Raw genomic sequence first — 13,576 nt, forward strand, 5'->3', positions numbered from 1 at the left:
TCACCACGTGTAAGGTGATTGTAAGTGTAGATGGTTTTCTACACGGATCTTTTGTAGCGGTGTTGTTCAAAAGTATAATAGGTTTCTATCTCCACCTGAAGGAGGTTGAATAGTGAATTTGGGGATTCTTAAGGGGTAGCTTGAGGCGACGACGTAGGCAGTGGGATTGAAACTCATTAACATACTAAGTTTACTTCTCCCTTACCCTTACTCTTTATATTTATTACTGTTTCGTATTTTATTTATATTTTATATTGTGTATTGGATTTATAATTATTAATTTTTAAATATAACTAAATTCACCTCCCTCTTGTGTTAATCATTTGGGCAATAATGATAGAAGGGGTTGAGTCTCTTCAGAAGAACCAAACCTGAGATTTAGTGAAGTTGTTGAAGAAGACGAATATTGTTCGTTGCAAATGGGTCTCTAAGCGAAAAGAAGGAATCTAGGGCATTGCAGATGCAAGGTACAAAGCACGCTTAGTTGCAAATGACTACAATCAGAAAGAAGGTGTTGACTTCAATGAAGTTTTTTCTCCAATTGTGGAACATAGATCAATCTAAGTGTTGCTTGCCATGGTTGCTTTGTATGATATAGAGCTACAATAGCTTGAAGTTAAAACAATTTTTTTGCATGGTGAGCTTGAGAAGACCATTTACATGCAGCAGCCAGAGGGGTTCATTGTTGAAAGTAAAGAAAGTCATGTGTGCAAATTGAAGAAATCATGTGTGGTTTGAAGCAGTCTCTGAGGCAATGGTATAAGTGTTTTGATTCTTTTATGATTGATAATGGTTATTTGAGGAGTAGTAGCTATGATAGCTATGTTTATCACAGGCAGTTGTCTAATGTGTCTTTCATTTAAGTGCTACTTTATGTTGATGATATGATTATTGCTGCCAAATACATGCCTAATGTTAGCTTGTTGAATACCCAACTGAATAAAGAGTTTGAAACGAAAGATTTAAGTGCTACAAAGAAGATTTTGGGGATGGAGATCCACAGAGATAGGAAAGTTCTTAAAAGATTTGGAATGCCTAATTCCAAACCAATAAGTACACCACTTCCTATATATTTTAAATTTTCAACATCACTATCTCCTTAGACAGACGAAGAGGAACAATTTATGGCTAGTGTTCCATATTCTAGTGCAATAGACAATATTATGTATGCAATGGTTTGCACTCATCCAAACATTTCATAGGCAGTGAGCATTGTTAAAAGGTACATGGCTAATTCGAGTAAGGTTTATTGGCAGGCTGTGAAATGGATACTCAGGTATAGGGACTTCGAATTTTGGCTTAGCCTTTAATAGAGAAACTCACTCATCCGTTCCAAAATTGTTGGTTATATTGTTTCTGATTATGTTGGAGGACTTGGACAAGAGAAGATCATTGACAATATATGTTTTCATTTTGTGTGGTTTTGCTATTAGTTGACAAGTAACACTTCAATCCACTGTTGCTTTATCAACTACAAAAGCAAGATATATGGCAGCGGTTGAAGTCGTTAAAGAAACCATTTGATTGAGAAGTTTGATCAGTGATTTCGAACTACAACAAGATGTAATTTTAGTATTTTGTGATAGCCAGAGAGTAATACATTTGACCAAAAGCCAAATGTATCATGAGGGAACCAACCACATTGATATCAAGAATCATTTTTTTTCGGGAGGTTGTTATAGAGGGTGTGATAGAAATTCAGAAGATTGCTACTACTGAGAATCCAGTAGATATGATGACAAAGCCAGTTGCAGTGTACAAGTTCAAACTCTGTTTGGACTTGATTGGTGTTTGAGGTCTGTGATTCCCTTAAGGGATTTGGTGGAGGGGGTCGGCTCTTTGTTTAATGGATTTTGTTTAGGCTTGATGGAATTGAAGGCAAGGTGGAGATTGTTTAGGCTTGACAAAATTCAAGCCAAGATGGTCACCTTTACATATTGTTCACTCGAGCGGTGTCTCTGCCGCTCAAGTGAAGCGTTAAGCAAATTGTTAGATCGATGGTTGCTTAATAGTTAGCTCAAGCAAAGCATAACATGAGAGTTAGTTCAAGACTCACTCAACATTCAACTCAAGCAAGATGCCAACCCAAGAGTTTGCTCGACAGTCAGCTTGAGTAGGATGCCAACTCGAGAGTTTGCTTGATACTCAACTCGAGTGAGCACTAGCTCTAATGTTTGCTTGAGCCTCGCTCGATACTCCACTTGAGCGAATGCTCGTATTCAAAGGATCCGCACCATTTCAATAGAAATACATACTATTTTGATTGTATTTCACACTTTTAACACTTTGAGCAATCGAAAATTTATAGAAAAAGAGGTCCTTTTGTGACCAAGAGTCTATTGGGTGTATTGGGGCTTTGAAATTGAGGATTTTGTGATTGATCTCTTGTGCTCCACCTTTGTTGATAGTGAATTCATTGAGACCGATCCCACTAGTAGACATAGGCTCACATTGAGCTAAACCACTTGAATATTAGTGTTCTTTGTGTGATTGTTAAGTTTTTTCTTTTGTTTGCTTCCGCTACTTCACTTTAATTTAGTCATTGATAATCAGTTAATCCCAATAGTACAAAAGTTCATTTTTTGTTAGAACAATCTAAGTCAAATAGAGACCGAATCAATGGACTAGACAGTGACCATGACTAACTGTTATTAATTTTAAAATTCTAATTTAAATAACAACAAAAAAAAAATGTTTGGCCCATGAAAATAAATCTTAATACTTTATCTTGTTCATTTTTGGACCTCTGATCTAGTAAAAGTCCTAGATCATCTCTGAAGCCAAATCTAGATTATATATATAGAAACTCTACAAACCCTAATGCATGTATATTTATTTATTAGAATTTGATCCTCATAGCTACGCAAGGCAAATTTGATTTCTCATATAAAATCTCATCAAAATCAAAATTTCAATTTACAATATTACTTAAGATAAGTGAACTTGAACCGTTGACTAGGGATGAAAATTTCTCATATAAAATTCGCATTCGTGAGTCGTGTTTATGCCATGTCAAGTATTAGACTATATGAGTCCCGATTATGACCTTTTAATTAAACAGGTTAAACCTTAAAATCCTAACATGGCCCATATAAATAACAAGTGATACTACATAATCCACTTAACTCGTTTAGTAATTAACTTCTATTGGATAATCTAGACACGCCTATTTAACCGGTTTCACTCCATTTAACACGTTTAATCCATTTCCTATAAATGAGTAGTTGAGCTTATCCGAATATTTATCTTTAGCCCAATTTATATAATTTCACATATACTAAAAGGATAATTGTATAAATCATTTACAATTACAACTAGATTCATGATAAAATATTTTATTATCAATATCCAAACTAATAATATATAAGAAAATTTATATTTTCATAAAATAAAATTACATATTAATAAAAAAAATTTTAATAGTTTGAGATATTAAGGAGTCAAATACTTATATTAATATTACATATTCTTAACAACAAGAAAAGATCACATGCATATAAGGCTAAACATTTCTAAATTTTGAAAATAAAATTTATCAGTATTATACAGATTAATTATAACTTTTACAAGTTGACTCGCAATTGATCTGTTTATTTATCATATTATCTTATCGGATCAATCCATTTTAACCTTAACCCACTTATATCAAATTCAAAATCGCTTATTTTATATTATATATTGTCATCCAGATTTACTCCTACATCCAGCGTAGAGTAAACCTATGCTGATTGATTCAAACCTAGAGGGCAATGATAGACATGAAAATGATCCCCCACACCCGAACATATGACTTATAATTTTGATCGTACTGTTTTCTGCAAAGAGCAACCATTCTCAAAATCCCAAAAAATGTCAAGAGATGGATCCATTCCATTAATCTACCTTACATTTTAGTCTCTGAAAGAAAAGTTAAAACAAAATTGTAAAACCAAATATATTTAGCAATTAAGATTATATAATTTTTGGATCATGTGGGGCTATGTGGTCGAATTCTTTAGAAGATTACAGAAACTAATTAAAGGGATGGCATAATGCATTCATGCTATTTATTTTTCTAAATTCACCCTACTGATTGTGACTTACTGACTCTTAACAGAACCTTTAGGAGGGCACTAGAAGTTTCATTCACCTTCTCTCTCTGTTCCCTTTTTTCTCCTTGTGGAGAAACCAGAACCCTCTTCCATGATCTATATATAGGGTGCTCACATAGCTTGATTTCATCGCGAAATTAATCACAGCTCAAAACTTCTATCTGTATCTGGTTTTTCCTCATCAAGATTTCCTCTGCTCCAAATTTTCCAGACATGTCGCTCGTTCCCAGCCTCTTTAGTGGCCGTCGAACCAACGTGTTTGATCCATTTTCTCTGGACTTATGGGATCCCTTCGACGGACTCCTCCCATCCGCCATTGCTAATGTCCCTTCCTCAGCACGCGAAACAGCTGCGTTGGCCAATTTAAGAATCGACTGGAAGGAAACCCCAAAGGCCCATGTCTTCCATGCGGACCTTCCCGGCCTCAAGAAGGAGGAAGTGAAAGTCGAGGTTGAAGATGGAAGAATTCTGCAGATTAGCGGCGAGAGGAACAAAGAGCAAGAGGAGAAGAACGATAAGTGGCACCGCATCGAGAGGAGCAGCGGCAAGTTCCTCCGCCGGTTCAGGCTGCCAGAAAATGCGAAGATGGATCAGGTCAAGGCTAGCATGGAGAATGGAGTGCTTACTGTGACTGTTCCTAAAGAAGAGGAGAAGAAGCCTGAGGTTAAACCCATTGAGATCTCCGGTTGATGCGCAACTATATATCCTCCAGATTTCGAAGTTTTCGTTTGGAGTCAATCTATATATATATATATGTATGTATGTATGTATGTCGAATAAATTGGGTTTGTGTGTATTCTCTGTATATTTTCATGTTTCTAAAAGGTTGAAAATGTAAGGCTTTCGTCGGTTGCATGTGTGTAAAATAATCCGAGTGTCATCTAAGGCTTGCTTACACCTTTAAAATATTTAAGAATTATTCATACCTTCATAAGAACCTGTCTTTGCTTTGCAGATTTACGGATCGAATTCAAGATTTCTATTTTAACAAACACAAACATGGATCTTACTGTAGCTGCCGAAAGATCGACCTTTACGAATTATATATTTAGGACTATTATATGTATATATATAGGTGTGTGTGCGCGCGAGCGCGCGCTCTCTCGCTCTTACATGGTTGATCATGGCCTTACCTACAACAAATAATGTTTCTAAGGGTGTAAAGTTTCCCTGATACATTCGTCCGTAATTTAACAATATATAGTAAAACTCTTATAAATATAAATGTATGAAAAACGTGGAGTTTGATAATTTGTTCTGCCATTCATGATACAGATCAAGATTATCTCTAGAAGAAGTTAAAATGTTCCAAGTAAAAACCCTGTTAATTTATCCCGCTGGTATATATGTCGAGCTTGAAGGCAAGATCAGACCCGTTGTTGTAAAGAACAACGGAGGGTACTACTGTTGGTTAGTTGAACGTATGCCCTTTGAGATGACAGATCGATGGGGTGATGATAAAAGTAGTAGATCTAGAAGTTCCTTGGAAAGATAATCATATATCTATATAAGATGCTAATTTTATCTCTTTGAACTATTGAAGCCACTGGGGAAGACATGAAAGAATGGCCACGCAAGTGCCAGAATATCTTTCCTTTTAATTATTTTATCTGTATAAATTAACCAAATAAAAAAAGAAATTCATTCAATCACCCCTATTTACACCCACATCCGGGGGGGAAAAATAGTGATGGAATGTGAAAACTATATCCGTAAAATCTTGTTCTTAACCCTCTTATCGTCTTTAATTGAGATACTCTTAATTTTAATTTCGCAGCTATTAGAAATTACCCTTTGATTAAGAGGATATATACTCCACTCCCTCTTGCTACTATGGTAGCACCTAGCTAGCTAATAGCATTGCAAACCGGCCCGTCCAAGAAGTTTTTTTGGTTGACCAGGCATAGTCCGATGTCCGTACATTATGGAATTGGTCATCTTGGATTTTTTTTATTTTATTAAGAAACCACTTCATCAACTTTATTGTATATATTGCCACCAAAAGATCAATTTTATAGTTTCTTTATTTTCTTCGTTTCAAGTTCAAAACATTCATCCTGTCGAGAAGTTTTTGTTGAGCCAATTTAAGTGTGAATGCAAGTGATGTATAGCTGCTGCACATGCACTGTTCAGTGTTTTATTTTATTAGGCATCCACTCTATGATTTTAGTAGCAAATTGCTGTGCACTGTAGAGGTTTGCTCTCCTATAAATAGGAGAGCTTAAATGTGCAGAAGTGCGGTGGGGGGAGAAAAAAAGAAGAGAGAAAGAGGGTACGTGAGAGAGAGAAAGAGAATTTGTAAAGTATTTGTAAATCTCGTACAAATTCTATAAAAGAGGCTCTAATGGATGTAGGTAATTTGTTAAATCACTTAAATATCACCTTATTTGATTTTTAGACAGGTCGAAGGGTGCAACAGTTTTTGAGACTGGTTGAGCCCAAAGCATTCCTGTGTTGTCCAGTACTGGTTTCCTCCTTTAAGCATATCTTGGATAAGAGCCTAAGGAAGGCCTTGCCCAGGTTGTGTCACTTTACATGCACAAGAAATAAATTATTAGTCTGCATGTATCTTATTTCTTTCTTAAGTGATTATGATCAAAATTATAAGGAAAAGATGTGTGTGTGGAGCGTGTTGAGTTTCCATCATGTATGAAAACTAAACAATTCAAACTCTTAACAAAGAAGTGAAAATGAAAATCATACCATCATGTATAAAAGAATCGACCCGCTTAACTTGTTATAACTAAGGTCTAAGTTCTTGAGGAAACTTGTAATTCCACTGGGAATTGTACCTTCAAAGTTGTTTTGATTGCTGCAAAACATGAAAGGGTCCTGATATTTGAAATGGCTGCTGGGATTTGCCCCCTGAAGTTATTGTTCTTTCATGGACGTTCTAGGTACCTCGAATACCCCTTGTATTTTCTGAAACATTTGAATAGTATGAGTATTTTCCACCATCTCTGTACTATTTCTTATTTACATTGAGTAAACAGAAAAGTTTTCTCATTTAAATTTCCACAAACACCTTTCATTCACTGTCTTATTTCTACCTCTGTGAGCTAAAGTCGATTACAACTATTTCCTCAATACACAAATTCCTACAGCAAAATCAAGAACGATAACAGCAATCACTCCATATAACTGTAAATTAATGTTTCCACTCAATAAATTGAAAGAGAGTCCAATAACTTCAACCCAGCGAATCCTTGAAAAGTAGGCACAGGACCAACCAACCTGTTTATGCTAATATTCAAGAGCTCCAGCCCTCCAATATCATCGCAACCCTTGATGAGTCCTTCCGGGATTAAGGTCAAAACGTTGTTGGAGACATCAATACTCCTCAAAGAATCTATCTAGCAAAGATGAGGCAGAAAGTTTGAGGAAGAGAGGGAAAAGCTTGAAAGAGAGATTTCTGTTATGAGAAGACCAAAGGACAGAATAAGAACATGAAAAACAAGGAGAAATGGAATAGAGGGATGCTCTCCTCACACTTCTTCATTCATAGCCAAGTGCTGATAAATCTTTCCGTCGTTGTTTCTCAACTACACATATGCATGCATAAATGGGACAAATACAATGATCATTTTGGTTTCAGGTGGGACGAAAACCGAGTGAGGAAAACACAGAAACAACACCTAGATGCAAATCGAGAGAGAGTTTCGAACAAGAATCCCAAAACCCAGACGCATGAGAAAAGGGAGCATACCTCAGCAAATCTAATCGATCTTGGAGCTACGGTCGGAGAGAGAGAGAGAGGCTAGGCTTTTTTTTTCCGGCTTTGCTAGATGTAGTCGGTAAATACAATTGGCGTGCAGTCGACTGTATAGAATGAATAAAAAAAATTATAAAATTTTTTTTTATATTCAAGGGAACCTACATAAATAAAAGAAAGTTAAAAAAATAATTTTTTTTATATAGATCCCGTATTAATTTATTTTTTTCTTTATGACTACACGTCAATTGTATTTGTTGACTGTAAAAAATATTTTTCTTTTTTTTTTTCTAAAGAAGGGAGATACGCAGGTTTCGGGGATGGATGCCTATCGCCTGCTAAACAGCTTGGATGACCCACTGCTATTTTTAGCTCGACTTTATGGGGTGGGTCAGCTCAGGTCAATCGGGCGAGTCGGTTTATAGGCTTTTCTACACAGGCCTACAGTAGCAATTGTGGTCAGCACCAATTGTGTTCAGGCAACAAAGCTTAAACTCATTTCACATTGGCTCATCTCCCAATGCCTTGGGCCTTTTGTTCTTCTAACGTAAAAGGTAAGTGGTCTTTCGTCAAGACATTACTTCGCACAAGACGTTACTCTGGACTAACGGGTCACACGACAGGTTCGTGTGAAGCTTAACCTTCTATTGGGTTTTTAAAAAGAAAAACTCTACTTGTACACAGCAAGGGGAACCTCCGCATACACGTCCCTCCATCTATACAAATGAAACGGTATGTTTCATATACACCAAACGACCAAGTCTTTGCTTTCTCCATCTCTTTCTTTCGTCTACTCATATTGTTCGGCTAGGGTGAATCTACTTCCCATAGACCAGCACGGAGAAGAGAACAAGTACATGCTCTACTTCTCATCTTCGTCTTCTCATCTTATTAGATTTCTCTTCTTATTTGCATGCCCTAAACCTTTCATCTTCACATTCGTCCGACCAAGCCATGCCTCTCCCTCCTTTCGTCTTCCCCCACTTGGATGATTAGAGATATAAGGTCTTACGGCTTCCCCCACCTGGAGTAGAGCCTAATAAAATGGCCCATTTCTCAATTTTGTTTGCATTCTACCTTGTTACGGACTGGCGCATACCTCCTGCAATATGCAATAAAAAACAATAACAATTCAACTTCATTATCGCCAGCAGCTTTGTTTTGTCATCCTTTACAATAATTCAGCCACCAACCCTACTAATGTTCTCTTTGGAAACTATTTTTATTGCAAAAATAAAAAAGTAATTGCATTTATTTTCTCTACGAGGTCTTCTGCTGTGTTTGCAATCATCAAGTACTACTACAATAATGCTTCACTTTTTGTTAGCTTTTTAGTTAGACACTGCAAATGAATACTATTACAGATTTATCAATATTTGGGATTTATCAACAACAGCACTCTCTCTCTCTCTGGGAAAAAAATTTTCTTCAGTTGGGTTTCTTGAGAGACGCTAGATGTTTTTCTTCTTAGGCTTGAATTTGGCTAGGTTTTCATCTGATTTTTTTGTTAATATATCGACTGTCAGTCGATTCCCCCAAAGGTACCTAACCCCGGGTACCCTTAGTATTTTTGTTTTAAAATACTTTTCATTGAGAAAATAACTTGGGTACATGAGTGTTGGAATGGTAGCTTAATTTCCTGTTGAAAATGTCATTTCAAAAGCTTGGCTTTACTATGACTAAACCTTGATTCAAGCGAACTTCAGACAAATTGTTCGCTCAATATCCGCTTGAGTGAATATTCAGAAAACTTAATTCCTATACCATTTTATATATAAACATATTTTTGTAGAGGGGAGTATGGCCAAAAAAGAGAGAGAACTCCCGTTGTGATATTTGAGAGCTCATTAGGTGTATTGAGGCTTTGGAATTTAGGAGTGATTTGTGATACCTCTCTTATATTCTATTTTTTATAGTGAATTCCTTGAGATCAATTCCTTGAGATCGACTCCGCTAGTGGACGTAAGCTGTCATTTGAAAGTGAACTACTTAAATCTTGGTGTCTTTGTGCGCTTGTTGAATTTTGTTTTTGTTTTGACTTTGATTTGCTTCCACTATTACTTTCTCTGTATCTAGTTCGTCTCTAGATCTCCACTCGATCCCAACAAACTAGTATCATAGTGCCAGGCTCTGTGGAAGATTTTTGTTTTTGAGAGATGGTTTCAGTGAAATTTGATATAGAGAAGTTTGATGGTCAAAATAGTTTCAACTTGTGGCGCATCAAGATGAGGGTCTTGTTACAACAACAAGAGTTGGTGAAAGTCTTGGAAAAGAAGGTGTCGGATGAACCTTCCACATTAACAAAGGAGAGGAAGAGAAGGCACATAGTCCAAGGTGGCTGACGAAGAGACCACCTTGGGTCTTTGGAGGAAATTGGAGAGTCTATATTTGAAGTATTCACTCACCAACCATTTGTATTTGAAGCAATGGTTGTACTCTTTCCGAATGAATGAATGTACTCCTATGTTCTATCATCTAGGTGAATTTAACAAAACTATTATAAATCGAAGGAATATTGATATTAAACTTGATGAAGAAGATCAAGTTTTAATTCTATTGTGCTTATTGCCTATGTGGTTTGATAATTTTGTGAACTCAATGTTGTATGGTAGAGATATTATTTCCTTGGTAGATCTAAAATCTACTCTAAATTCTAAGGAGTTGAGAACAAAATTGGGTGTACAAGTAGTGGCAGAATTATATGCATCAAAATTTTTTGCAAAATCAAAATATACCTTAGTTTTTAACCATAATTTTATAAATATAGAAGATGCCCCCCCTCCAAAAAAAAAATTATAATCTCTATATACTCTATAAAATTTTAATATACTTAGAAATGTCTCTTCAATTTTTTTTTCTTATAGTCTCAAAATTTTGTATAATTCCAATATATTATTTATTTTAATAGTATGGTCTCACCAAAATTAAATCAAAACTAGGTTTAGGAGAAATAATAAACTTATTAATATGGATCCCAAAGTTTTTTGTTATACAATATTAGGCTTCTTAATTTGAAATCCAAAGTAAAAATATAAGAAAAATCAAATAAAGTTGGTGATATATATAAAAAATAGTTGAGAGGCTTTATCCTCTAAACTTTATCAAGCAAGAAAAATCTTATTTAAGGTCTCTATTATAGTATTATATGCTTAATGTGACATGAAAATATATAGAGTTTACATGATACTTAATAAACTAGCTTATATATATATATTAGAATGAAAGATGACATTCTAAAAGATCACTTGATAATTTATGTGAAGTAAATAAATTCTAAATATTTCATAATAAAAGTAATAATAGATAAATATTATTTCATAAAAAATTATCGTAAAAAATTTGAAACATATATTAAGATGTTTTGTTTTCAGAATTTAATTTCTATGTGTATATTGCAAATTATCGAGATCTAATTTTATATATATTTATGTTTTTATAATTTTAAAATTCAATGTGTCGCACACTAGAAAATTTGACCCCTCTCAGAAAAATTCTTGGTTCCACCATTGTGTACAAGGCATGGACAATTAAGTCAATGGCTTGTTTGTCAAATATTTCTCTAGTGGAAGAGGTTCACATCAAGGTGGGGGTAATTTCAATGGCAACTCTAAATCTAACAAGAAATATGTTAATTGTCACTATTGTCACAAGTATGATCATTACGAGAATGAGTATCCTAGTTTGAAAAATGAGGAAGCAAATTCCTCCAAAGTTTTTAGTGTTGTAGAGAATACTATCAACTCTGATGTTGTCCTAGCAATCGGTGGCTCCCGTGGTTGTTTTGGTGACAAGTGGGTCATGGATTTAGCTTGTATGTTCCATATGTGTCCTAGAAAAGATTGGTTTGCTGCATATGAATTAGTCAACGGTGATTATGTTTCAGTTGGAAATGATATGGCTTGTGATATTGTTGGAATCGACTGAATCAAGATTAAGATGTATGATGGAACCATTAGAACTTTCTAGCGTTCGGCATATTCCATCTTTGAAGAAAAATCTTATATCTTTGGGTATTCTTGACTTATTTAGTTTTCAACATTCAATTGAAAGTTGAGTCATTCAAGTCTATAAGGGCTCTTTAGTAGGGGTGTAAAAAAAACTGGTGAACCTGTAAACCGGATCGGACTGGATCGAACCGGTGGGATCAGTCCGATCCCGAGTTTGGTTCAATTCAGTACCTGTTTTATTTTTCCTAAAACCAGTCAAAATCAGTTCGGTTTTTCTTTTTCTAAAACCTTATTAGACCAAACTGGACTGGTTTATATATATATTTTAATTTTTTCTGTGATGACCCGCTTTTACGTGTATTTTCACTGAAGGGTTGTTTTTAATTTAATTAATATATTGATTTATTTATTTTAAATTATTGTGTTTTAAATTGGTTTTAATTTATTTGATATTGTGTTTAATTTATTTAGTCGTTTTATGGTTTTTAATATCGTTTTCGGCAGATCAGTTTTGGTTTCCAGAGTGAAGACTGGACCTCATTTCTTTCCTCCATCATTTCTTTTCTCTTTTTCCCTTTTCTCTTTTTTCTCTTTTCTTTCTTTTTCTTTCTTTTTCTCTCCCTTTCTTCCTGTGCGTCAACCCCCCCCGTGCGTTTTCTCTCTCTCTCTCTCTTCTTCCTCACGCCGTTCCGTCCAGCCACCCAATACCACCGCTCGTCGGTGCCATGATCCACACCACTACCACCAATCTCTTCCCCTCCCTCCGATGAACCACCCCACAAATTTCTACCGCCAACGGAGCTGCCGTTTAGCCGGAAAGTCACCATCAAGCCGAACGGCTTTTGCTCCGTTTTGCCGCCGCCGCTCCACCTCTGGCCACCACCTCTTCACCACTTCATCACCAACTCTTTACTGTCATAATCCACCCATTTCCGGCCTCGATCCGTCGCCAGAACAGTCCCCACGAGCTAGCTTTCCGATTTGGGTATTTTGGCCTCCTACCGCCATTTTCGCCGCCACCCACGACCAAACTCCACTTCCCTTAACTTCATAAACATCCCTAAACCATTCCCTATCAATCCCGAGCTTTGGTTTGTCCCCGTTCAAAAGTGGGTATTTTACAACCCACGGCCACAGTGAAATTTCACTGTTACGTTGCTTTTCCTTCATTGTTTGTTGCGCACCGATCCATCGAAAATTAATATATAGCGCTGTAAGTATTTTTCAAACTCTACTTTTAGATTTAAATGTATTTTACTCTTACAATAAATATTTATCTACTGGTTGGTTGATTCCGGATTGAGTCCGAGGAGTTCGGGAGTCGGATGGATTGAGGACGGAGTGCTTGGTTTTGGTTGTTTGTGATTGCTTGGTTATTTGTGCCATGAGTGCGTTACATATTGCATACATGTGCATTTTATTTCAAGTGAGAAAATCATGTTTTGTTGGCATAAATGGATTTCGGGTGCGTGTGTCTCACGAGCCCAAGCCGGATGGGTTATTATCTCGGTAGAGCTCCTCTGGTCATTCGGGAGTGTAATATACTGAGTGACGTCCCCTGAGTTGTCGCTGGGCGACGACGGGAGCGAGGGCTAGAGGATTCTTGGCTACGAACGCGCCAGGCGCGAAACTGGGCATCGCTCTACGCACCGACTCCATGGCCCTTCGCTGGCGAGGGCTAGAGGATGCTTGGCTACGAATGCGCGGGGTGCGGAACTGGGCATCGCTAGTTTAGGTGTCATACGCGTGGTCGTTACCTGCGGTGTGGCACGAGAGCCAGGGTGTGCGGATGACCCCTAGGGGAGGTTATGGTGCATACGGATTAA

The 13,576-nt window shown here is 36.4% G+C and overlaps 1 protein-coding gene and 1 long non-coding RNA gene across 4 annotated transcripts; one reads left to right on the forward strand and one right to left on the reverse strand.

Annotated features, from left to right (window-relative positions):
• The first annotated feature begins 4,104 nt into the window (after positions 1 to 4,104).
• Positions 4,105 to 5,025, forward strand: LOC122293241 (17.6 kDa class I heat shock protein 3-like). The gene has a single exon (XM_043101764.1). It carries the CDS (start codon positions 4,305 to 4,307, stop codon positions 4,779 to 4,781), a length of 477 nt encoding a protein of 158 aa, XP_042957698.1. The 5' UTR covers positions 4,105 to 4,304; the 3' UTR covers positions 4,782 to 5,025.
• A 1,343-nt stretch (positions 5,026 to 6,368) lies between these two features.
• On the reverse strand, positions 6,369 to 8,195 carry LOC122294835. 3 transcript variants are annotated; one of them, XR_006237751.1, is made up of 4 exons: positions 7,798 to 8,195; positions 7,326 to 7,633; positions 6,884 to 7,013; positions 6,369 to 6,620 (listed from the first exon to the last, which is right to left on the reverse strand). It is a non-coding gene; the product is annotated as an uncharacterized LOC122294835 (long non-coding RNA). The 3 variants fall into 3 exon arrangements; XR_006237750.1 differs by lacking the exon at positions 7,798 to 8,195 and having other exon boundaries at positions 7,326 to 7,791; XR_006237752.1 differs by lacking the exon at positions 7,798 to 8,195 and having other exon boundaries at positions 6,795 to 7,013; positions 7,326 to 7,791.
• Between the last annotated feature and the right edge of the window lie 5,381 nt (positions 8,196 to 13,576).

The sequence above is a fragment of the Carya illinoinensis genome, chromosome 14, assembly GCF_018687715.1.
Source record: "Carya illinoinensis cultivar Pawnee chromosome 14, C.illinoinensisPawnee_v1, whole genome shotgun sequence".
In the NCBI taxonomy this organism is placed as follows: Eukaryota; Viridiplantae; Streptophyta; class Magnoliopsida; order Fagales; family Juglandaceae; genus Carya; species Carya illinoinensis.